The following is a 26,745-nucleotide window of genomic DNA, read 5'->3' on the forward strand; positions in this document are numbered from 1 at the left end:
ATATATTGAAAGATTTGGAAATCTTTGAAGCTTTGAAAGCAGATCTACAGTACAAGCTCATAGCGTAGCTTGTAGATCTGCTATTTTTGAATAGCCAAAGAAAGAAAAAAAGAAAAAAAATTACACACGGATGCGTTCCCTTCCCGGACTTAAAGGGTTAAAAGACTTGAACTTGAATGTGGACTTTATCATCAGGGCTCAATTTGCTGCTGGGGGGATGGGGGGCATACTTCTGCTTATGATATCCCCCCCCCTGGTCAGTCATGTTTATGTTATGTTGTTTTGTTTTTAATACCTGCTTCTTGTCAGACTGAATTAAATACATGCATTTCCTTTTGTCAATTGTTGGATATTTGTATGTTTGATAATATCAAACACATACGTTTCATATACCATATATCATAGATGTATGTTATCCAAATTAACCCTGGCGTTCACCTTTGGGGCAAAGGACAAAAAAAGAGCAGATCAACAAGCTCACAACGCCTCTTTAAAAAAAAACAAATCAAACTGTTTATCATTGATATGATCATTAGTATATGATTATACAATGACTTTTAGCCAAGTGTCAAGGGGATGAAGTTGATGTCATGACATTCAGTCAACAACACATATTTTTTTCTGTTTGTAATAGACATTAGATCAGTGGTGGAAAATGTACTTCTTTACTTAAGTAAAAGTACCAATACTGCAATATATAAATACTCTGTTATGAGTAAAAGTCCAGAATTAAAAATTAAAAGTAAAAGTACAAATGTACTGGCATCAAAATGTACTTAAAGTACCAAAAGTATAAGTACTAAAATATTTGAAAATAGCAGATCTACAAGCTCACAACGAGTCGCGTTGTGAGCTTGTAGATCGGCTATTTTCAAATAGCCTAGGTATAAAATAGGGCTAAAGTGGTTAATGTATGTTTCATAATATCATAATTTATATTTGAAAAGTAACTAGTAAGTAAAGTTTTCAAATAATTGTAGTGGAATAAAAGTACAATATTTGCCTCTGAGACATAGTGGAGTAGAAGTAAAAATATTGAAAAACTACAAAATGTACTTAAGTAAATGTACTTAATTACTTTCCACCACTGATTTTAGCACACGAGCAAAATCAAGCGGTTTTTCTCCCACTCACGTGGTCTGGTCGTTGGTGAACTCCAGCTCTCCCCGCACGTCCTCGTAGTCCTCGCCGCCCTTGGCCGTGCCCGCCTCGGAGCGGTACGGCAGGATGACGGTGCCGCGTGCGCCCGAGTTGCGCACCACCGCCACCTCCATGGTGCCCACACTCTCGCTCACGCGCACCATGCGCTCGCCGAACGTGAAGATGCCCGCGTGGTCATCGTCCAGGATGGTCACCGTGGCGACCAGGGGCTCAACCAGGCGGCCCTTGGGCCCGTCGCCGTCGTCGCTCTCGAACATGCCCTCGGCGTCGCCCACGCGCAGGTTCAGCAGACGCACAAAGAAGTGCTCGTCCTCCTCGAAGATGTCGTCGTCGATGATGCCCACCTGGACGCAGAGAAGAGGTGGAGGAATGGAGATATAAAGACGGTGTTATGGCAGGAATGACGTTCATATTCAATTGCAAATTGAAAACCCTGCCTGTAACAAAACGTCTCTTGTTCGACCCAAAAGATTACGATCTGTTCAGGGCAGTCCACTGGTCATTCTCCCCAAATGTCATTCAAATCCACCCATCCATTCTCGATGTTGTCCTTTTTTTATGAAGTGTTTTATTTAGAGTAGCCAATAATCCCCCCCCCCTTTTCCCCCAATTTAGTTGTTATGCCAATGAATTCCTCCCCACAGGCCACACATATTTCTGTGTTGTCACTGCTGTTGTATCCGACTGACTCACCTGCCAGTGAGGAACCCCCACCGGGAGGACGTAGGGCCTTCGTCCCACTCCTCCCGCCCAACACTCCGAGGTGACAGGTACCGCCCCCAGCCCGTAGGAGTACATGCAATGACCTAGATTTTGTCCGTAAGAATTCTTTTGGTGACCTTGATATTTGACCTTTTTGACCCAAAGATGAATCATCGCTTTGAGACAGTCTACTGATCCTCCTCTCTCATGAAAATTCTCAAGTTATCTTGCTAACGCACACACACGCACGCACGTGCGCTGTGTTTGCATTGTAAGCACAAAAAGGTTTGAAAACCACTGGCGTACACACAAGCCTACCATGGTTGTGTTTGAGTCTGAGCATGAACATGTGTGTGCGCTTGCTTTGAGGGATGTTTAGGTGTGTGTGTGGATGGATGGATGTGAACAGACAGGAGCTGACACTAGTGTGACACAAGGCACAGAGCAGAGCCAAGCGCCAGTCATCTCCCTTGGCAGACTGATAACCAGAGGCTACCGTCGCACTTGTCATTTCAAATGGAGTTTCTTAACAACTGGCTGTGGCAGGATGCATCAAGTAGACAGGTGTGGGCTCTCCCAAATCCGTTTTTACAGAATCGACGAGCACAGACACACATCCTGAATACAATATGAATGAATAGCTGCCTCTGTGTCAGTACATTTGATGTGTTATAATAACGTGCAATAATTCATTTATTGACTCACAAAAGTTAATTGCAGGATGTAAATTATATGCTACCTCTGTGTACACTTTCAACATACTTTCAACATACCTAACCTGACTCTGCCAGATGGAAGAAGCTTGCGACACACATTTTGTTTCACAGCATAATTTCCATCTGGGACCCCGGTAGCAGAATCGCTGCAAGACGGCGGTCCCTTTTTTCAAGCTACTTGGCAGGTGATTGGATGGGACCGCCTGTCTATCACCGTCTATCAACCAATCATATTGATGTGTCTACATGACGTATAGTAGCTGCGCCAGCAGTAGTTCTTTTATATACTATTCAACCATGATGAATCGTGAAAGAACTACAACGCAATAAGCGCTTCTCGATGGCGTCACATCCGGTCTTGCCAAGATCCCGCCCCTAGCAGCCGCTGATTGGTTCGCACACGCAGCGGTGCGGGTAGCTCTACTCTCTGAGCGATCCCAGATGACAAAATACTCATATAGCAATAAAAATTATTCTGATTGTGATTCTGAAAGAGGCTGCTGGAGCAGCCCAACAGCCATTTCCAGGCCAAGCGATGACATCTAGAAATGTGGTCTCATAACGTCAAGACTTCAACATCAGATCTTAGAAGGTGCATTGAAATGAGAAGTGTAAACTAGAGAGAAATTCCCACAATCCCTCCGTGCACTCTCAAATGACACAGCTCTTATCTTCAACTCACCACATATTAGGTACCACAAAACCACACTCCCGCTCTCTTCTTCTTTACATATTCAACCACATCAACCCTCGCACCAAATATTCATAATAGTTGAACATTTGGCAGAAACAGGGGAACATTGTGAGAAAATAGGCACACATTCATCAAAATAGCTGAGCTTGTAGATTGGCAGATCTACAAGTTGAAATAGCCTAGGTAAAAAAATAGGGCTAAAGTGGTTAATGTATGTTTTATAATGTAATCATTTATATCTGAAAAACAACTAGTAACTAAAGTTTTCAAATAATTGTAGTGGAGTAAAAGCAAACAATATTTGCCTCTGAGATGAGAAAGTATTGGAAATTGAAAATACTCAAGTAAAGTACAAATACCTCAAAAGTGTACTTAAGTGCAGTACTTAAGTAAATATACTTAGTTACAGTACTTTCCACAACTGATATTAGGTACCACAAAACCAACATCCCCGCTCTCTTCTTCTTTCTATATTTAACCACATAAACCCTCGCACCAAATATTCATAATAGTTGAACATTTGGCAGAAACAGGGGAACATTCTGCCGAAAATAGGCAAACATTCCTCAAAATAGCTGAGCTTGTAGATCAGCTATTTTTGAGATTTGGTGTTGAGGGAAAAAGGGTGGGACCAATTACAGACCCCTGTAAAAAAAAATCCCATTTTGTTCAACAGAGACTTTTCACGGAATGCTCCTGGAGTATCTGTAAAATTGGCCCTGTGCCATGTTCCAAGAGATATTTCCACCACCTACATGAGGTTTGTGGCTTGAGTTTTAACTTGGATATGGGGCCAAGACACTGTTCCCATTAAAGTTGTCTGTATGACTATGTCTGCAATATAATTGCAATATATAGGCCTACAGTATATTGGATTTCGAAACTAAAGTGCAAATGATCCTCATTATGGAGAGAGGAGCGCTACAACAGAGTTAAGGATACAAGCTTTTCTGCCACTCATAAATAACATAATGTAGCATCCAGGCAGAGCGAACATAAACAACAGCACTCCCCAGCTTCCCTACGCCTTATATTGCCGACAATAAAACACTAAAATGAGTTCATGATTCCATTTTTGTTCAGGGCTGTCTGCCTGCCTAACACCAGTGTTGATTTCGTCGACTAAAACTATGACAAAAAATGTTCGCCGACTACCTTTTTTCACTGACTAAATCTAAATAAAAACTTTATAAAAACTAAGCTATGATAACTAAAACTAAGACTAAATATACTGACAATTCCATCAACAAATAAAAACTAGACTAAAATGTTAGTGAGGGACTAGTGGAGAAGAGATCCAGTAGAACTAAGATAAGTCATTTTATGTTTGGTTGTGCTCGGGTGTTGCGCTCTGAAAATAGCAGATCTACAAGCTCACAACGCGTCACGCTGCGACGCGTTGTGAGCTTGCAGATCGGCTATTTTTAGCATGCAACCAAGTGTAAAATCAGTCATTACGACGCCATCAAGCCACCGTCAAAATACATATAATCTTATGATATTTAGTCAACTAAAACTAGACTAACAGTAAAACATTTCAGATGACTAATAATGACTAAAACTAAATGGAATTTGATTCAAAAGACTATGACTAAAACTAAATCAAAATGTGCTGTCAAAATCAACACTACCTAACACCTACAGTACACTACAACTCAAAGCTTCAATTGTATATAAAGTGTAGTGGTACTTGACGTTATTTTTATGCATGTCTGTTTCTCAGCCCCTGGCAGACATGGCCATAGGGAAATGCAGCCTGCTGCAAAACGCGTACTTGAGGTGCACTTGAGATTTATGTAAATGTAAGTGTTTCAAAACCAAACAGTGGTGGAAAAAGTACTCAAATGTTTTACTTAAGTAAAAGTATATCAATACTGCAATGTAGAAGTACTGTGTTACATGTGAAAGTGCGGAATAACAAATTTACTTGAGTAAAAGTACGCAAGTATTGGTATCAAAATGTACTTAAAGTATCAAAAGTAAAAGTACTAAAATGTTTGAAAATAGCAAATCTACAAGCTCACAACTTGAGCACATTTGAAAAACATTTGAGTACTTTTTCCACCACTGCCTACGAGTGCCACAGGGATGATTATACAGCAGCTGAACAGAATAACTGCTCTAGCAGGAGAGTGAGCAATTCCACCTAAATTGGTCTCTCTGCCGCTGTCTTCAGGCACGACGATCAATGAAACCCAATTGTATTCTTCTGAAATGAACAACGGTGACCTTTGGAATGGACTCAATGAGCCTCGTCGCGTCTTTTCAGAGATAGTAGATGTGTAACCCATTTGTAGTCCATATAGTCTCTGCATTAACGACCCACACTTACCAAGCTGCTGTGTAATGTATTTTTCTTGCCATTGCGATCGCTCTGATCTCACGTCATCTCATCTCTTTCCTATCTACGAAATCCACGGAATGCATTTCGTTTGATCTTTTGATCAAACACACCTGACGGGGAATCTGAGGGGAGATCACACACGGCTCACTCTTGCGTTCATTCCTCTCAGTTTTCCTAGTATTCAGGCAGCAAAGCATGAATGCTAATTGGATTGGTTTATTCAGTCAGTCCTTCAGTTTAAGAAAAAAACCAAAAGATAATTTGGTTCTAAAATGTCTCTTCAGATGCAATGCTGCACAACTTCTTGAACAGCAATTTGTATTTTGATCAGGAATGAGTAATGTCATCACCTCATTCCTATACTGTGTGTCTCATTCACTGTGATTTTCCATCTGCGAACAAATGTTTCTTTACTGCTCCAAAAGGTGGAATAGATTACAATAAGAAAAAGTATTTAGTGAATAGAGGCAGAGAACTTTGAAAATGTTTGGACAACATGCTATATTGCTATTATAACCATCAGAGTTCATTTATCCATCTGTAACTCAGAGAGGGCACAAATGTAACCAAATAGACCCGCTCATTTGTGACTATACAGTGTAGCTAACAAGCTAGACAAAACTTAAAGCTCTTTTGATTTCAATTTAACCCTTTGAGACCGGGAAAGCATCTGTAATTTTTTTATTTGAACCACTTTAACCATTATCTTATGCTTTGGCAATTTTTTTGAAGAATCATGAAAATGTGTGCAAATCTTTGAATATACCTATATTCTTTAAGCAAACATTTGTAACTCAAATCTTTGCTTCTGGGGATTCTACAAATGTCTTCTAAATCCAAACAGTAAAAAAAAATTACTTATGTCGCTATAATCAGTGGTTCTCAAACTTTTTCATGTCAAGGACCACCCAAAATTATATGTATTTTGGCCGCGGACCCCCATCTCAAAATACGTTGTTTCGCTTCAAAAATATATATATTTAAAGATTTGCACAAATGTTCACGATTGCCGCGCTATGAGCTCGTAGATCTGCTATTTTTGAATAGCCAAAGTATAAGGTGGTTGAAAAATGGTTAAAGTGGATACACAGATGCGTTCCCGGTCTTAATGGCTTAAAGCTGTGATTAGTTCAAGCCGTATTGCTTATCTCCTCCGTGCCTCACAGTAACTTCCACCTTCCCCTTTCTCTGCCTGTCCTGCTGGGACGTTGTCTGTCTCTTTTCATCTCTTTTATGCCAGATTTACAGTACCATTACAGTAGCTACTAGCTGTCTAGCTCCGCCTCCGCCCATAGGTCGAATTAACCGAATTAACCGAATTAACCGACTTTAAGTAACAAAACCCCCCCAAAAAAGTAACAAACCCGGGAAAAAATATAATGTAAATTTGCGCGCGCGCCGTGCTCGGCACACATGCACACACCTGGCAGAGACGATGGCTCTGCTGATCTCTTGAACAAGTTCTGAACAAGATATTGAAACAGCAACTTTATATGCTGAGCATTGCCTCACATTAATACACCTGTGCACGGCCCTGAAACAGAAATCCTATCAGCTTCTGTTTCCAATATCTCAACCACTGAGGCAACTGACTTGGCTAGGTTTTACAAAATATAATATTAAACCATTTTAATATGCAAAAACTAAATGATGTTGATTTTTTTTCTCCGCACCTAGAAGTGATTAATTTAAGCTCCGGAGTGTTCGGAACAACTTCACTCATCACAGTCTCGTCTTCAAAAATGTGCAGACTTTCCCAATCAGCTACAGAATATTCTCTCCACGTCGGCATATCTCCAGCAGACGTGAACGGAACATTGCGAACTGTCTCGCTTAATCCTCCAAAATCTCTGGTGCTGGCAGACATTTTTGAGCGGTGTAGCCGCTCCTATAAGTGGGGTTGGGAATTCGTCTTTCCCTGTACTGTGATTGGCGGACTCTATTCACACCCTTTTCGCCGTACCGTGATTGGCTGACTATTCAGACCCTATAAATAGCACCACGCACTTCAAAAAATCATTTTTTTTAAAGTGAGCTTCCATCACTGTGATGACCACTGTTGTTTCTAAATAACACCGCTCACTTCACACTGGGTGTGATTTTTACTATACTGGAGTATTTCCAATATTCAATACTTTATACTTCTACCCCACTACATCTCAGAGGCAAATATTGTACTTTTACTCCACTACAATTATTTGAAATCTTTAGTTACTAGTTACTTTGCAGTTATAAATTATTATATTATAAAACATACATTAACCACTTCAGCCCTATTGTATACCTAGGCTATTTGAAAATAGCAGATCTACAAGCTCACAACGTGTCGCATCACAACGCGTTGTGAGCTTGTAGATCTGCTATTTTCAAACATTTTAGTACTTTTACTTTTGGTACTTTAAGTATATTTTGATGCCAATACTTTTGTACTTTTACTCGAGTCACATTTTGAACACAGGCCTTTTACTTGTTTGGTGTTATATTGTGGTATTGCTACTCTTACTTAAAGGATCTACACCATGAATTAAAAAAATAATAATAATATTTAATATCATATTGTTTATGTCCCTCAAACGTTTTTCAAAAGGTTTGAGCCTAAATCAAGCCTCAGATATACTCATTCCAACTAACTTCTCTCTGGCTTATAAAGCACTTTCACCTGCAATACCACATTGTCCTGTTTGGCACGGGGTGCTATTGAGCCAGTTTGTATGCATGTTATCTCCTGGTTCTGTGTGGAAAAAGTAAAATAAATAAATAAGAACAAATAAAGAAAAAATAAATAAAGAAAAAATATATATATTTTTTTCTGTGAAAGCCTGAGTGTTCAAACTGGGGTAGACCAAAAACACACAAAAAAGAAGAAAAAGTAAAAATTCATGGTGTAGTCCATTTAAGTAAAAGTACTTCTTCCACACTGGCTGCTTTGTCTCCCCACATTCCTCTCTCTCTCTACCTCACGCCTCCTATATCTCCTCCAGCTCCTCCTCCTCTCCTGCTCCTACTCACCTTGATGTCCTTGCGTGTCTCTCCAGGTTTGAACACCAACGTTCCTTCAGCATACTCATAGTCGGACCCGGCGTTGGCTGATCCGTCCTCTGTCCTGTAGTCTACGTAGAAGGTGCTCTCTCCCAGGCCGCCTTAAAGGGAATTGCAGAATTTTAATAAGAGCAGCAGCTATTTACTGTGAGACAAATATATTACACTATTTATATTTCTTTATCTTAAAAAAGAAAAAATGATCCCACGATTTTGTAACCCATTTTTCACCCAGTGATCCTGGGCGCTACTCTCCCTCTGCCATCCTGGGGAAAGCCCTGAACTGAGTTCATGCTTCCTTCAACGCATGAGGAGCTAGCAAGCCGCTTCTTATCACCTGACAGGGGGGAGGTTCCCTGGTTAGACGTAGGGCGAGGAAGGAATACGTTATTCCAACCAGTTCCTTTCCCCTCCATCAGGCGCCCCGGCTGACCAGGGGGAGGCGGTATAGAGACCAGGATTGCTGCATGTTTTTTTGTGAGGGTACCTACGCTAGGGGACACGGGGAGAACATGCAAACTCCACACAGAAAGGCCCTTTCGCCAACACCCCCTAGGGTATGGGCACTGATGACGCGGAGGAGAAATTATAGTAGGGAAATGAGCCTAAACTATGGCCATGCAACAGATGAGAAGTTGACCTCCAGTCGTGGACCACTGGACTGAGTTGGGTTTTTGGGGATAGGGGAAAGTTCATGCTTGCCCTTTGCATTCAACATATCCTACCTATTAGGAGCAGTGGACAGCTATCGGACAGTTTCGGGTAACAGTTTCAGGTTCAGTGTCTTGCTCAAGGGCACACCACATCAACATATTTCTGTAAGTAGTGGGGACTGAATCAGGGACCTTCCGAATACCAGGCAACTGCTGAACTGATTGTTTTAGGATATCAGCAGACAAAACATAGACAGGGTAGGCTTCACAAACTGTGCTCAATATTGTGCACAGTTTGTGGGGTAACAGAGTGATAAAATGAAACTCTCTCATCCTAAACTTTAGTCATTATTTTTGTAACAACTAATTTGCTGTACCAATATACAAGATCCTATGTACTATCCCTTAAGTTGTCCCTTGCATATTGATGATCCGTTATTATAGTTTTATCAGAACTTTATGTATCAAGTTTAGCATAATGCGTCTAGATCGGAACATTTGACAATATCGCGTAGTGGGGAATGGGGAATTCACGTGGCTGTATTTTATAACTATCCATTGATTCTTAAACAATTTAAACCATCTGATTTCTTTCTTTTATTTACACACGTGAAAGGGAGATGGCAGCACTTTTAGCACCACTTCTAATAAGAAACAATCTGAAACTGAACTCTCTGAACTGTCTGCAGCAACAGTGAGCCTATCTTGTCTTTCTACAAGCTTTTGTTGTTGAGTTAACCTCCTTACTCTCTCTATTCTGTAGTCAAGCAAAAGCTGTCAGGATATATTAAAATATACTCTTTCACAGTGCCAATATAAATATAATGTGCATGTATGTTCAGCTGATCTTTGCTTTTTGCTTCAAAAGACTCATTTTGGAGTAGAAAGGGGTCTTGAACCCAATAAAAAAAAAACTAAGACAAGTCATAAAAAAGCCAGAAGGAAGGCCACAGAAATGAATTGATCATACTGACATTAAAGGAGAATTTTGGACTAAAGTTTTCTTACCTTTTCTATGACTTTATGATATCTTAGGATGAATGGTACAGTAGAAAAATTTCATAACTCCACCCCTGAGCCGCCACAGCTTAAAAGGTGCGCGGATAGGCCTTAGGTTAGATCACATATTTTAATAGCTTCTTTTTTTTGTGAGATCTGACGTTCATAGTGACAGAACACTATGCAACCAAAAACAGTGTGGGACAGTGTTCTGTCACTATGAACGTCAGATCTCACCAAAAAAAACAACAAAAAAAGCTATTAAAATATGTGATCTAACCTAAGGCCTATCCGTGGACCTTTTAAGCTGTGGCGGCTCAGGGGTGGAGTTATGAAAATTTTCTACTGTACCATTCTTCCTAAGATATAACGTCATAGAAAAGGTAAGAAAACTTTAGTCCAAAATTCTCCTTTAAGAACCTCGAATTATACCCAAAAGCTCTGTGCAGCGAGACCATAAATCAGAATAATAAGATACAAATAATTACAAATAAAACTGGCATGAACATTAAACATCAGACATTTAAAAGGAGCAATGATGACATAGTGCATATTAATAATACTTATACTTAATTTCCCAGTTAGTCTTCCTTATCAGCATTATGTCGACTCGGTACAGCGTAAAATCCACAGTGTTAATTTATCCTATTTGGTTATTTTTTTTGCCCAATTTAGTCATTATAGAAATTCTCTGATTTGCCCACACACTTGGTATTGAAACCACGTGCCTCCTCCGTTACACATGGAATTGTCTGGTGCGTCTTTTCACCTGCCAGTGTGGAGCTTCACCGAGAGCTTCTAGTGCAGCCACAAAAAACGCCCTTTCCGCCAGGCTTCCCTCCTGCGAACACGGCCAAATGTGTTTGTTGGAATGCCCGGGCAAACCGGATGCACCGCGGTGGAAACCCCTAGTCTCTGCAGTGGTCATTTATCCATTTGAGAGCCAGTGGCGCTTAGTTACAAAGGTAACCTTGGTCACATTAGTACACTCTCAAAGTTAAAGGTAGGGTAAGTGATTTTCTAAGGTCAAAATAAGTGTTAAATAGCTCTATATTCTGATAGTACTCATTGCTATAGTGTTCAGTAACAGGAGTCTCCATGTCTCTCCAGCTATTTATTAAACAGAAAATGCATTTTCAGGTCAGGATACCAATTTTATCCAATCAGGATAGAGAACTCAGTCAGGATACAGATTAAACAAGTGAAATTGGAAGTAATGACACAAATAAATGAGCTGAACACTATGGGTGCGTTACGCACCGGAGCACACTCGCCTATTAGTTTGTATTGGCCAGTGTGCTCAGTGCTGTATTTTCGAACGCACCCTATAAAAACGAAGCTGATAAATGGGTAGGCCTACTCTCTCCTAATTGGCTGAAATGTTGTCACCTACCTGAAAGAGTATTTTCTGTTTATTAAAGACCTGGAGAGACGGGGAGACTGAACAAACACTCTATAGCAATGATTACTATCAGAACATAGCGCCTTAACCTTTTAATACAAAACGTTTTTGTTTTAACCAAAAATATCACTTACCCTCCCTTTGACCCATTTTTTAAAAAAGTATGTTGTTATACTGTACATAGCAACCCCCCCCCCCCCCAAAAGGGGTTCCCGTCCTGAAAGGTATAGTTACAAATAGGGGTTCCCGCCCAAAATGGGTTAAATGAACACCTAGGATTTTGCCTGTGTATTTACGCAGACTAACACTAAGATAGCAGTGGGTGTACCTTGACAGACCACGGGCAGGGTGAGGACGCCACAGTTCTCCATGCACTGACTGTGGGCGCTCTCGAAGGCAATGCGGCTGCACACCCCGAGGTCATCTTCCTCGGGGGCCTCCTCGTCTACCGCTGCAGTGCGCCGGGCATTGTCGGCCACGTGCCTCTTCAGGACGTTACCGGCGCCGATCATCATGCGGGTGGCCTGGAGCGAAGGAGGGTGAGACAGAGGAGGGAGGGTTATGAGATAGACCAGGTTCAAATCCAGACGCCGCCCCGCAGACATAGAGGCGCACAGAGCAAGTGTGTGAGCGGGGAAAGAATCTGTGTCATATTTCTTTGGGCTATTAAAAAATAGCAGATATATAAGCTCGTAGCGCTTGTAGATCTGCTATTTTTGAAAAATCGTGAACATTTGTGCAAATCTTTGAATATGTATTTTTCTTTAAGCGAATATTTTTTAACTCTGTTACTACTTCTGGGGGTCCCTGGAACAAAATATTTTGAAATGGGGGTCCACGGCCAAATACGTACCATTATGGGTGGTCCTTGACATTTTTTTTTAAAACTGTTAGGATTTAGAAGACATTTCTATAATCCCACAGAAGCAAAAATTTAGTTAAAAATGTTCGCTTTAAAAAATATATATATATATTCAAAGATTTGCAAAAAAAAAAAAGATTTTTCTAGCAGATCTACAAGCTCATAGTGCGGCACTCTGGTTAAGTAGAATTTTCCCTCTTTTTTACCAGGCTACAAAGCAAAGGCTACATTTTGAATGTGTAGAATCATGACAGTTATCATTATTCCACAATATACCACAGTCAAAATATTTTTATTGACTGAGAGGCATTCTTGAGTGCCAACATAACAGCACTCAGCCATCATCTCTATAAAGGTATATTTGCCAAATCTATCAGCATTGAACTAATCAGTTTGCCCCAAATGGGTCAAATCAACGGGTTTCCCCCACTACAAACGAGGACCTGGATATACTAGAAATGGAAAGGAATGAAAGATAACAATTTTTCTTGCGGAATACACTTTCATCATAACCATCTACAGTATCTATCTATAAATTCCACACATCTCTTTGTATCTGTCTGTGGTTTTTGCATAGACATATGCAAATGATGTCATCACATATTCACATACTGTAGCTCCAGACTGGCCTCCAAGCACTCTGAAAACAGGCACATCACTATCAATCATATATTTATAGTTAAACGCATGAATACGAAATGCACTCAAGGTCGAGCTACAGTATACCATGAATTATATTGGTACTGGTAGGCCTAGGATCTTACAGTATAGCACTGCCTCTTGTGTATTATTGCTTAAATAACACACTTGAAGAAGCTCAGTGCCTTTCCTCTCCTTTGCCCAACTGTGGCTATCTCAGGTACTGTAGGTACTGTGAGGAGTTACTTCCATGTCTGCATTGTGGGAAACAATTGAAACTAGAAAAAGTGCTCCTCGGAGCACAGGTCTCCGCCAGGTCAGGTACGTTATTGTGGCCTCCTGGTGGCGCTATAATAGGCCAATGGGAAAAGGGTGCCATTTATTCTTAGGTCGTTCACGGCAATCGGACACTCCATTCATGATTTGAGGCATTTTGTTCCAAAAATGTGTTTTGCTAAATTAGACCTGCTGGTGGCGCTATAACAGGCCAATGTGAAAAAGGGTGGCATTTATTCTTCGGCCTAGTGGGAATGTGTTTGTTAAATTTGACGGAAATCGCAAGCTGCGTCCATGATTTGAGGCATTTTGTTCAAAACGGACCAATCCTGCAAACTTTGGAAGTCAACCATAGGCAATGAGGATGCAATATGGGAAATCGGACAGATCCGGGTTGATCACATGACTATAGAGATACTGTGTACCGATTTGCATGACGTTTGGATAAAAAATGGGTTTTGCGTCATGGTGGCGCTATGACGGGCTGATCTGAAAAATGTGGGGCAGAGGTTCTGCTGTGGTATCCAGGGAGTGTGTACACACACACACACACACACACACACACACACACACACACACACACACACACACACACACACACACACACACACCCACACCCACACCCACACCCACACACACACACACACACACACACACAAATGAATACGTTTGAACTTATAAACTGAACAGAAGGAAATAGCCTATTTATTACTAGCGAGGACAGTAACAAATTTAGAAACCAGGGAAGCTAAACAATATAGACCCAGTCAAGTAAATGTGTACATACTTAATATAATAGTAAAAAATATGTTTGATAATGATAAATAGATAAGCCTAAATCATTTTGACCCATTAACCCTTTAAAAAGCCTATTACCGGAACCTAGCAATTTTGCGTGTGACTGTGACCTGCATGATAGACGTGCTAAAAGCAGATTTCGTACCCACATTTCAGAAACGTAGAGGAAGGTCTTTGAATGATTTAGCCTATAAACGGAACCTATAGCAAGTTCACACTTTTGGGCATGAAGTTCACGAGACAGACATGCTAGCCATTTCCTAAAACCAGATTTCACACCCACATGAAGGGGAAGGTCTGTTTCATCATATTCTGAAGACGTTTGAGTTGAGCATGCCAGTTCCATTGATTCTTACTAAATCCAGACTTACCAGGAGGGGAAAACAAATTGACGAAGCCTATAGCCTTTGGATTGAATGAGAGCAGAGTGGAGAGCAACTGTGGTTCGCCAAGAGACATATGAGAGAATTAAGCTGTGTTTTCACTACAGTGCCAGAATCTTTCCAGCAAAAAAATAAGCATAACTTGCTGGAATGCCAATGGGAGAGACAGCAAAAGTTCTGGCATTGCCTGATAAGCAACTAAAAATAAGCTTTGTATGCCTTTTTATGCCTTTAGTTGATACACCAGCCGTCCGGGCCACAAGATTGTAACTTTAATCCATCGACAGAACAGAGGATAAGCGAACAGTTTTCTCATTCATTTTTTTCTCTCTCATTCATTCATTATCACGGGGACACAGGGTTAACAGGTGGAGTTGGCAGATATGTTTATAGTAAAATTTCAAACACCAAAACCTCCTCCACACAAGATCAGAGCCCGATTTCACATGAGATGAATTTCAAAATTTCCACAATACTTCCTTAACTTTGGCAAAACAGGGTATTATGTAGGCTTGAAAAAGGGTAAATTGGGCACTGGTTGGTGCCTACAGTATGTGTGCACGCACGTGCCTGCACTACTACAGTCAGTGAAAGTTCATCTTGAGTATACTGTATGTGCACGTGTTTGTGTTCATGTGTGTTAATCTGTACCTGTATGCGGTAAAAAGCTCTGCTCTTCTGTTGATGCAGCAGTGCGTAGTAGTTGGCTAGCTCCACCAGCTGGTCCAGCTCTTTATCCGGGTATTTCTGTTTCAGTTCCTTCAGGATACGGATCACCTAGAGGGGTGAGGACAGTGTGGTATGTTAGCTACTCACTTTTCAGTTTTTAGACATTTTATTTGATTTAGTGAACATTTTACAACCAGTTAATCCATACAAATAATCATAGCATGTTCAAAACTAAAATACACTTTACATTTAGTTTTTACAGACAGTACATCTTTTAACCCATTAAGACCTGGAACGCATCTGTGTGACTTTAAATTTCTTTGGCTATTAAAAAATAGCAGATATACAAGCTCATAGCACCGAGTGCCGCGCTATGAGCTTGTAGATCCGCTATTTTTGAAAAATCGTGAATAAAAAAAAAAAAACTGTTAGGATTTAGATTTTTTTTAAGAATCGCCTCAGGTCTTAATGGGTTAAAATGTCATACACCAAACCAGGTCGTCCCACTTTCCATAATTCATTCATTCTCTATTTTAAAATTTGGTCTGGTCCCTAAGGATATAGTCACGGCTAGTTTAGCCACAGACTCTTAGGGCATACTAAACCTTTTTTTTAAACAAGCAGATTTCTACATTTCTAGATGGCATCCATAGTGCAGTTTGATCACCGCCCACCATCTCACCCAATCTTCATTGTTGTTACAGTGTAGTTCACCGTACATAATGTCATTGGCTGTGGGGTCCCTATAAAGGTCGGTTAACCAGGACCTGCTTCTGGAGCATCTCCTTCCATGCAAACAGGCCCTTGTGGGGAGGCAGTCGTGTACTGTGCTCCAGGCCACGTCTTTATGAGCATTTTGCATGAAAGGAGAGTTTACATTTTTCCAGACCTGTAAACATTGTTTCAATTAACACATTCACTGCCAGGGGTTTTCTAAAACAGGCTGTAGCTTCTGCCAGCAAATTTTAAGCATTCTGACTAATATTTCAAGAACCACATAATATTTATCTCCAGTATGATCGATCCCCTGATGGTTGCTAATCACACAGGGTTTCACTGTGCTTCTGTAAAAAAAACAGTAAATATTTGAATGGTCAGAAAAACACACCGGGGTAACAGCGAGACTTTCGACCTTTTGAAAGTCGATCCTAGAGTGGGTTCGGCCTTTGGTCCATGTATACCCATTCTGCCTAGGGCATTGGTTCTCAAAGTGGGGTCCGGGGACCCCCAGGGGTCCTTGAGCGAGTTCCAGGGGGTCCCCAGCTAAATGATGGATATTTAGGAACCAAATGGACCCTATGGGTCTGTAACTCCGACAGTATACAAATGGAACCAAATGGACCCTAAGGGGTCCATTTGGTTCCATTTGTACACTCTCTGAGTTAAATTAACATTCATTTTACAATATAAATTGGGGTCCCAGAGATAGAAATGCCATTAAATGGGGGTCCGTGGCCTAATGCATGTCAAACTGGGGTCCTTGAAATTAAAGTGGTTGAGAATCACTGCTAGAGCCGTAAAGATCTTCTCTTATGGGGGTCCCTGGCGTGTCTTTTCAAATGGGGGTCCACGGGCTAATAAGTGTCAATGTGGGGTCCTTGACATGAAAAAGTTTGAGAACCACTAGGCTAGGGTTCATGGTGCGAAAAGAGTCCATCAGTGACTTTGTACTAGAGTCCAGCCTAACTAGTTGTCAGCCTGTCCTTGGCATCAACTAGACAGTTAAAATCGCCACCCAAAATCAAGTGTCTGTGTGTTCAAGTATGTTTTCACTGTTGCTTGCAATAAGGCCAAAGAAGGGAACTGTGAATGTGTGTGTGTGTGTGTGTGTGTGTGTGTGTGTGTGTGTGTGTGTGCGTGCGTGCGTGCGTGCGTGCGTGCGTGCGTGCGTGCGTGCGTGCGTGCGTGCGTGCGTGCGTGCGTGCGTGCGTGCGTGCGTGCGTGCGTGCCTTTAGGGGCAGATGTTGCGTGGTGGTGACATGGTGACAGGCTACCAGTCATTTTCAATTGTAGCCAGCAACATGAAGCTACAAAGTGATGCGGCGTGACGTTCTACAAATCAAACTGGTTCTGGCCTTTTTTTTTTCAGTGTTCCAATGATGCAGTGAAGCATCGAACAACAATATGCATTTGGCCACGGACCCCCATCTGAAAATGATTCCCCCCCCCCCCCCCCCCCCCTAGATACAAGATTTGTGTTGTTAAAATGTTTCAAAAATATTCCAAATGTCTCCATTTGTTCATGATTTTTTTCACAGCATTTCTTGAATAGAAGATCTATAAGCTCACAGCGTGTCACAGCGTGTCACAGCGTGTCACAGCGTGTCACAGCGTGTCACAGCGTGTCACAACGTGACGCGTTGTTGTGAGCTTATAGGGTTAAAGTGGTTATTTGATGATTTTTATGCTATATTAACTCATTTGGCTGGGGACCCCCTGGAACCCCCTCAAGGACCCCTGGGGGTCCCCAGACACCACTTTTGAGAACCACTGCTGTAAAGCACAGAAGAAAGAAAAACAATTTTTTGGTATTAACCAGATTCCTTTTCATTTATGCAGTATGGCTTGAGCAACACTTCAACGGTGACTTGAATGCAATATGACAAAGTACTCAACCCCAGTACTTAATTGAAAGTATAGACACTCCTGGTCAAATGTTACTGAATTTTTTTAAATAAGAATGAAATAACATAACCCTAACCCTAAAACTGAAATAAAGTAACCAAAAACCGGAAAAAAACTAACAAAATCCATAAAAAAACTGAAATTTCAACTTGAGGTCGCCCTTGAGGTCGCCCTGGGGCACCACATAGTGCTAATCCGGCCCTGATTTTAAGGAGTGGCCACGTTAACACACCAAAATAGGGTAGGCGACTAATAAAATAGACATCTTGACATATTTAATGCACAGTATTTTATGCCAAGGACAGTTGGCCCTGCAGCATGAAGTTATGCTAGACGACAAAGGAAAGAAAGAATATTGCACCAGAGCAATACTCTGTTCCAGATGCCAGAAAGTTATGACATTTTCTTGTTACTTCAGTAAATACAAGTTGACATGTAAATGTTGTTTTCATTTCTGGCTGACTTCCTCAGAATTTAAAATAGCATTTCCTCTTACTACTTTCCTCCTCTGATTCCATGGCTCGTGAGTGCAGTCCAAACAACTGACCTAAAGTATTTCTCTGCTGTCGGGCAGAAACCAGCTAACTCCAAAATGTACATTTTTCAGTTAGGAGGTTTTGTTCATCATTGATAAGAACAGCTGAATTAAATGGACCTCCAAGCTCACAATGAGGTTGGAGGTCAAAAGGGGGTGGAGCCTGGAGTCAGCAAAACCAGCTAACTCCACCCCCTTTTAGTGGAGTTAGCTGGTTTAGCAGAAAGTTTGAGGATCCAGTGGAGTTAGCTGGTTTTGTCAGAAGCGCTTTTTAATGCTTTTCATTGGTTCAATATTTGTTTTTACCAACACACAGACGTAAAGGCTGTTCAATAGCACTGATTTATGGGAGAAATGCAAAAGCGTCAAAATGGAGTTAGCTTGTTTCTGCCCGACAGCAACGATATTTGGCTCCATATTAGCCCAACGGGCGACACTGGAAAATCCTCAGTCTTAATTTACCGATTTGTAACTCTGAGGAGTTTACTATGTACTCAAAGTGACAAACTATATGTGACATGATTTGAGTGGAAGGTTAAGCACAGTGCAGTACATCAGTCGTCCAACTGGAATAAGCTGGTTTCCTCACATTTTAGCACATGGCTTGGTGCACTCATTAGCTGATATGCCTTTAACCCATTCAATGCGGTAACGCATCTCTGTCATTTTAGATTTATTTGGCTATTCAGATATACAAGCTCATAGCGTGGCACCGAGTGCAGCGCTATGAGCTTGTAGATCTGCTATTTTCGAAAAATCGTGAAAATGTGTCTTAATAATTCTAATGTCTTCTAAATACTAACCGTTTTTTGAAAAAAAAACTTAAAGGAGGAGTTCACCCAAAAAATTACTTATTTTCTATCAATTGCACACCCTATGAAGCCTTCAATCCATGGATTCTTTTTTGTTTTTGTCGCATTCCTAAGCTAATAATTTGATTCCCGTCTCCTACCGGCTAATGTATCCGGTAGGAGACACAAAGTAGATTATTTGTGTCTCCTACCGGAAATACACACGGTCATCAAATTATTGTCTTAGGAATGCCACAAAAACTAAAATAAATCCATGAAATCAAGGCTTCATGGGGTGTGTAATTGATAGAAAATAAGTACTTTTTTGGGTGAACTCCTCCTTTAAGTTGCTGTATCAGTGGTTCTCAAACTTCTTCATGTCAAGGACCCCCAAAATGATATGTATTTGGCCGCGGACCCGCGTCTCAAAATACTTTGTTCCAGGGACCACCCAAGAAGCAAAGATTTGAGTTAAAAATATTCGCTTTAAAAAATATATATGCAAAATTTCACCTAAAAAAACTAAAGCAGATCTAGCGAGTGCCGCGCTATGAGCTTGTATATCTGCTATTTTTGAATAGCCAAAGAAACCTAAAATGACAGAGATGCGTTCCGCGGATTGAATGGGTTAAGTGGTTGAAATAGGAGTTGCTATGTGGGGGAGTAATTGAAGAGTCTGCTGTTGATCATATTAATGCTGAGGCTCCTGCAGGGGTTTTTGGGCCTGATTCAATCACCCATCTGCAGCGGGACACCCGATAACTCCTAGTGATGACAAACAAGCACTCACCAAAACCCATTTACTTCCCCAACCTCCACGCCTTCACTCTCATTTACATTTTTACATTTACATTTTAGGCAGGATTAAAGGGATATTCCACCGCGCCTCAAGCCGAAATCAGGCTGTCCCGGTGCGTCTCAGGAGCGGACGCATATAACTGAATAAAGAATTGGCACTGGAGCAATTCGACAACAACGTTTCGATGTAAGGTCACATGTTCATCAGGCCATGACCTGACGAACATGTGACCTTACATCGACACGTTGTCGTGTTTTGTTCTGCGCTTTGCACCCTGTGACCTACATTAAAGAAAAGGCTCAAATCTTACATTTTAGGCACTTCAGTCCGAGTGCTGCCTGTGAAAACAGGTGGGACTGTAGAGGAAGTAATGAAACAAAGTGAACGCTGTACGGACTCACGCTCCAGTAAGGCCTGTCACTAATTCCACATCCGGGGACCCGCTCCCCGGAGTTTCTTTTATCTCCCACTTCGCAGTTCCATGGACTGTTATTACGGACCCCCAGCTGCAGATCAAGAGTGTGACTGCGGACCGGGCCTCTCCATGGAGCACGACCGTGGATTTCTGCTACATTACACTATACCACTATACTGCATATTATCTTAACATTCTTATATCATACCATTATATACTGTATAAACATTATTGTTGTACTATATTATATTATCATATACTATCTTACACTATTATATTTGCTACTATTGTTATTGCTGCTACTTGTATCTCTACGATTTCCACCGGCTGGCCACGGATATCAGTGTTCTGGGTGGGATGGGGACCACGTCTGAAGTCAATACAGAGCTCTTTTGTTTTTGAGATGTTCAATTCAAGGAACGCGTCACTACAGCAGGACAAGAAGTCCTCTGTGACCTGACCATGTCCGACCTCGTCATTGTCTAGAAGGCTGACAATGACTGAGTCATCCGCGTATTTAATGATAAAGCGGTTGTCGTGATTACTGCGACAGTCATCCGTGTACAAAATAAACAAGAAAGCGGAAAGAACACAGCCCTGTGGCGAACCAGTGGAAGTGGACAAAAGGCTAGACATTATGTCATTCACCCTTACACATTGGGATCTGTTAGTTAGGAAGTCAAGGATCCAGCCCACCAGGCATGGGTCTACCCTGAAGGTGTTCATTAGTTTCTCAGCCAGAACATGGGGCTGGATCGTGTTGAACGCTGAAGAGAAATCAACAAAAAGCAACCTAGCATGCTTTTTACTGCCCTCGAGATGCTTAAGAACTAGGTTAAGAAGAGTGGCAGTTGCATCCTGGACACCTCTCTTTTTTTTTTTTGCAAAGGGTCTAGAAGGCTCTCAGTTTTAGCCACAAGCTCTGACTTGATGAGCCTCTCGAACTGTTTCATGACCAGGGAAGTAAGCGCCACGGGTCTGAAATCGTTAAGTGTTTTTGGTTTGCTGTTCTTGGCTACGGGTACAACAGTGGACCGTTTCCAAAGGGAGGGTACTCTCTGCTGGCTAAGAGATAGTTTAAAGATATAATTAAAAATGGGACCTAATTGTTCAGCACAGGTATTTAGTAAGCGGCCACCGATGTGGTCCGGGCCTGAACTTTTACGAGGGTTACATTTTTTGAAGCAGTTGATCACATCCTGCTCATCAAAGAAAGATCTGGAGGGGGGGGCAGACAGAAGTCTATTCCTGATCTCAGAGTGATTTCCGCTGAAATCATGGGTGTCGAATCTAACATAGAAATCATTGAGGCTCTGAGCCAGTTGCTGGTCACAGTTGTAATTGGCTAATATGACCTTTTTCCTGCCATTCTCTTTCAGCCCTGTTATGGTTTTCATACCATCCCAGGCAGAGCCCAGGTTATTTGCTCTAAGTTGGCTCTCGATTTTTTCCTTGTAGATCTTTTTACTAGCCCATACCTCTCTCTTAATTTCTTTTTGTATACTTCTCAGTTCTACTGTGTTTCCCTCCTTAAAGGCCTTATTCTTCTTCTGCAAAAGAGATCTAAGGGAGTTAGATACCCATGGTTTAGAGTTTGGGTACACTTTGATGGTTTTCTCAGGGATAACAATGTTCTCACAATACAAAGACCAGCTAGTAACAACATCTGTCAGTTCATTGATGTCGGCAGAGGACTCAGAGAACATGTCCCAGTCTGTGCTCTCAAAGAGGCCCCGGAGGGTCTCACAGGCGTTGTTATCATTCCAGTTCTTAATGCGGATGCTCTGCACTTTACCACGTTTTAGAGCAGTGCGGTAAACGGGAAAAAGGTGCACACAGTTATGATCGGAAGCCCCCAGGGGAGGGAGGGGTACAGATTTGTATGCGTCCTTGACATTACCAAAACACATGTCTAAGGTTTTGTTGGACCTAGTCGGACATGTTACGTATTGATGGAAGTCTCTGAGAGTCTTTTTCAGGGACACATGGTTCATGTCACCAAGGATGAGATTTGGTGCGTCAGGGGAGATCAGTTGTAGTTTCTGTACAACCCTGAGAATCTGCTCACAGGCTCTAGCCTCATTGGCTTTTGGATGTATATATACGACTGTAATAAATATCTGTGGGAACTCCCTCGGCAGATATGCTGGCCGCAGAGAGACAGAGAGCAGTTCAACGTCAGGGGTACACAAACTCTCTCTAACAATGACAGATTTAACATTGCACCAACGCTCATTAACATACAAACATACCCCCCCACCAGTTGACTTGCCCGTAACTGAGGCGTCCCGGTCCATACGAAAGGGTGTACCGAAGCCATTGATCTCCAGATCGGTGGCCAAGTCACGTTCAGATAGCCAAGATTCCGTGAAGGCTAGGATGCAAGAATCCCTGAAGTCGTGGTTACAGCGGGTTAGAGCGTGCAGTTCATCGGTTTTATTCCGGAGGGACTGCGCGTTGGAGAGGATGATGGAAGGTAGCGGGATGCGGGAAAGGGGCTGTGTTTTCCTCAGGCGAGTGCCTCCTCTTCTCCCCCGCTTTCTGACCCGTTTTCCCGTCCAACGGGCTCCGGAAGGGTCGCAGGGTGTCAGTAGTTCCGTAGGGTTCGGCCGGATCAGGTCCACGGGTGACTCTTGAATGTTGCTCCAGCGAAGTAGCTGTTCTGTGGTGTACCGGGTTCGAGCTGGCCGATTAGGAGACAGTAGTGAGTGTCCCAGGCTCCATGTAAGCTGAAACACCAGTAACGCCAAAAGCAGGGCGCGTAGATGATCCATGGCTCTATCCAGGCCAGGTCCAAACCGATCCGACAGAGAGTTCCTGCTCTAGGGCTAGAGAGTTCAGGCTCTGTGAGAAGAAAAGTTCCCTCGGTTAGCCTAGCTCCGACTAGTTTAGCGGCTAGCCGTTAGCCGTTTAGCAGGTCTCTGTAACTCCTGTCGGCGACCGTCCCCAGATCTAGGCTAAATGCGAGCCACACTGGGGGGAAGTTTGTCAGAAAGTTGACTTAAACAATGATGCACTTAATGATGCACCACAGGCTCCGTTGTCAGCCTGGACAAAAAAAACGTAGAACGACAGAAAAACACACAACAACACACAACAACAAACCAAACTACACTCGCGCTGCCGGTCGCTGCGTGCGCATGCGCCTCAGTGGTTCTCAAACTTTTTCTAATACATTAGCCACAGACATATGGCCATATAGTCCGGGCCATGTAGTGTTCAGTGTGTGTTCAAAAGTCTTATGGTGGCCAAGAAGAAAGTACTCCATAGTCTTTGTGTGTGGCTAGCAAGGCTGAGATACCGCTTGCCTGGCCTCGGCCGCAGTGCTGGCCTGAACAGGCTGTGGCTGGGATGGTGGACGTCCCCAACAATCCCTTCAGCCTTGGCCACGCATCGCCTCTCGTATATTCCCTGGAGGGAGGGAAGCTCACCTCCGACTATGCGCTGGGCTGACCGCACTACTCTCTGTAGTGCCTTCTTTTTTTCTTTTTTTTTTTCTCTAAATTTTTATCCCACGATTTTGTAACCCTATTTTTTACACCCAGTGCCAATTGTCTATGTAATCCTGGGCACTACCTTCCCTCTGCCAACCTAGGTAGGCCAGGGCTGAGCTCATGCCTCCTTCAATGCATGAGAGCCAACTGACCTTCTTGTCACCTGACAGGGGAGAGTTTCCCTGGTTGGACGTAGCGCGTGGAAGGAACACGTTATTCCAACCAGTTCCCTTCCCCTCCATCAGGCGCCCCGGCTGGCCAGGGGGAGGCAGTATAGTGACCAGGATTACTACATGTTTTTGTGAGGGTATTAACTACCCTCGGAGACACGGGGAGAACATGCAAACTCCACACAGAAAGGCCCTTTCGCCAACCCCACCTAGGGTATGGGCACTGATGACGCGGAGGAGAGAACACGCCCCCAGCGCCCACAGCGTCCCCTGTGGGAATCAAACCCAGGACCTTCTAGCTGTGAGGCGACAGCGCTACCGACTGCGCCACCGTGCCCCCCACCTTCTGTTGAAGGACAGTGCAGCTCCCGTACCATACGATGAAACCACCCGTCAGGATGCTCTCGATGGTGCAGTTGTAGAAGGACCTCAGGATACGGGGGCTGACCCTGAACTTTCTTCAGGCGCCGTAAGCAGTACAGGCGTTGTTGTGCCTTTTTCACCACATGAGTGGTGTGAGTGTTCCACTTAAGGTCGTCGTCAATGTGTATGCCGAGGAATTTAAACCCACTGACTCTCTCCACTGCAACTCCATCGATGTGGATTGGCGTGTGCTCCCTCCTTGGCCTCCTGAAGTCAACAATTAGCTCCTTGGTCTTTCCCGCGTTGAGAGCTAGGTTGTTCTCCCGACACCACAGCGCCAGTGTATTGACCTCATCTCTATAGGCCGTCTCATTGGCGTCAGTGATCAGCCCCATGACTGTAGTGTCGTCGGCGTACTTAATGATGGTATTGCAGCCGTGCATGGACATACAGTCATGGGTGTACAAGGAGTAAAGGAGGGGGCTGAGCACACAGACCTGGGGTGCACCGGTATTGAGGGTCATTGGGTCTGATGTTATGTTACCCATCCGCACCACCTGACCACGGTTCGACAGAAAGTTCAGTACCCACCTGCACATGGTCGGGTGCAGGCCTAGGTTTCTGAGCTTCGTGTCTAGTCTTGCAGGGACAATTGCATTGAAGGCTGAGCTGAAGTCCACGAACAGCATCCGCACGTACCTGTTGTTACTCCCTCTCGCATCCAAGTGATTGAGGGCGGTGTGGAGAGCCATGGCCACTGAATCCTCGGTTGATCTATTTTTCCGGTATGCAAACTGCCATGGATCCAGCGTAGCGGGCAGTACAGAGCAGATGTAATCTCTTACCAGCCTCTCAAAGCACTTGCTAACGATTGGTGTCAATGCAACAGGTCTCCAGTCATTGTGACATGATGTATTAGCACGCTTGGGGACTGGGACTATGATGGACCTTTTGAAGCCTTCAGGAACTTCAGCTTGGGAGAGGGAGAGGTTGAAGATGTCTGTAAACACACCAGCCAGCTGGTGTGCACAGACTTTGAGCACACGGCCTGGTATGCCGTCGGGGCCTGCCGCTTTACGGGTGTTCAACCGCATGAAGGCCTTACGCACATCAGCCTCCGAAATGGATAATGGGCTGACCTCCTATGGTGGTGCAGGCTCCGGTGGTCTTGTGTTGGTGCCGTCTGTCTCGAACCGTGCAAAGAAGGAGTTCAGCTCATTTGGGAGGGAGGCAGAGGGGCGCTCAGTGCTTCTGGGTCGCCCTCTGAAGTCCGTTATTTCCCGGAGCCCTTGCCACACGCTCCTCGCATCCCCATTCTTGAACTGGTCTTCCAGCTTAGCACTATAGAGCATCGCAGTTCCCGCCCACTTCCTGGTTTTTCGTGGTGCCGGAAGGAACAACTCAATGCATTTTTCCCATTGACATTTCCAAAAATATTTATATCTATTAATTTAAGCCTCGAATCAAGCCATCATGACATGACATGAATCATGACCATAAAACGTTTGATTCTGTGATTTTTTTTTTGTGAAAACGGCAAAACAAAGGGTATTTATTAAATATAGTATATCATATAATTAAATATAAAATTTAAAAAATCACAGAAAAAAACGTTTTATGGTCATGATTCATGTCATGTCATGATGGCTTGATTCGAGGCTTAAATTAATAGATATAAATATTTTTGGAAATGTCAATGGGAAAAATGCATTGAGTTGTTCCTTCCGGCACCACGAAAAACCAGGAAGTGGGCGGGAACTGCGATGCTCTATACTCCCGTTTAGCTTTCCTGATGACTTTCTGGAGGTCAGCGCGGGTGGAACCCAGATCTCCGGATCTAAAAGCAGCATCCCGTGCATGCAACGCAGCACGGACGTCGCTGTTGATCCAGGGCTTCTGGTTTGGATAGGTCCTTATTGTCTTTTGTGGCACAACGTCATCTATGCACTTACTGATGAATCCAACGACTGAGTCTAAGTACTCATTGATGTTATTCTCAGAGGCGTGTCGAAACATCTCCCAGTCTGTGTGTTGGAAACAGTCCTGCAGCATAGAATCAGCCTGCTCAGACCAGATTCGGACTTCTCTTGCGCTGGCTGGTTCCCGTTTGAGCTTTTGCCTGTAGGCGGGGAGTAGTAGGACCGAGTTGTGGTCCGACCTACCAAATGGTGGACGTGGTAGGGCTCTATAACTCTCCCGAAAAGGCGTCCAGCATT

The 26,745-nt window shown here is 43.0% G+C and overlaps 1 protein-coding gene across 1 annotated transcript in view; it reads right to left on the reverse strand.

Moving 5' to 3' along the window:
* slc8a2b (solute carrier family 8 member 2b) overlaps positions 1 to 26,745 on the reverse strand; it is a gene marked incomplete at its 3' end in the record, with an annotated part of 79,563 nt that overhangs the window by 34,733 nt on the left and 18,085 nt on the right. The window contains exons 6-9 of the mRNA XM_080429499.1: positions 15,320 to 15,445; positions 12,039 to 12,234; positions 8,627 to 8,757; positions 1,135 to 1,505 (exon numbers count right to left, since the gene is read on the reverse strand). Coding sequence (XP_080285625.1) covers positions 1,135 to 1,505; positions 8,627 to 8,757; positions 12,039 to 12,234; positions 15,320 to 15,445 — 824 coding nt within the window. The remainder of the gene's footprint in view (positions 1 to 1,134; positions 1,506 to 8,626; positions 8,758 to 12,038; positions 12,235 to 15,319; positions 15,446 to 26,745) is intronic.

This window comes from Gymnoscopelus braueri, assembly GCF_963280865.1.
Source record: "Gymnoscopelus braueri genome assembly, chromosome: 5".
Classification (NCBI taxonomy): Eukaryota; Metazoa; Chordata; class Actinopteri; order Myctophiformes; family Myctophidae; genus Gymnoscopelus; species Gymnoscopelus braueri.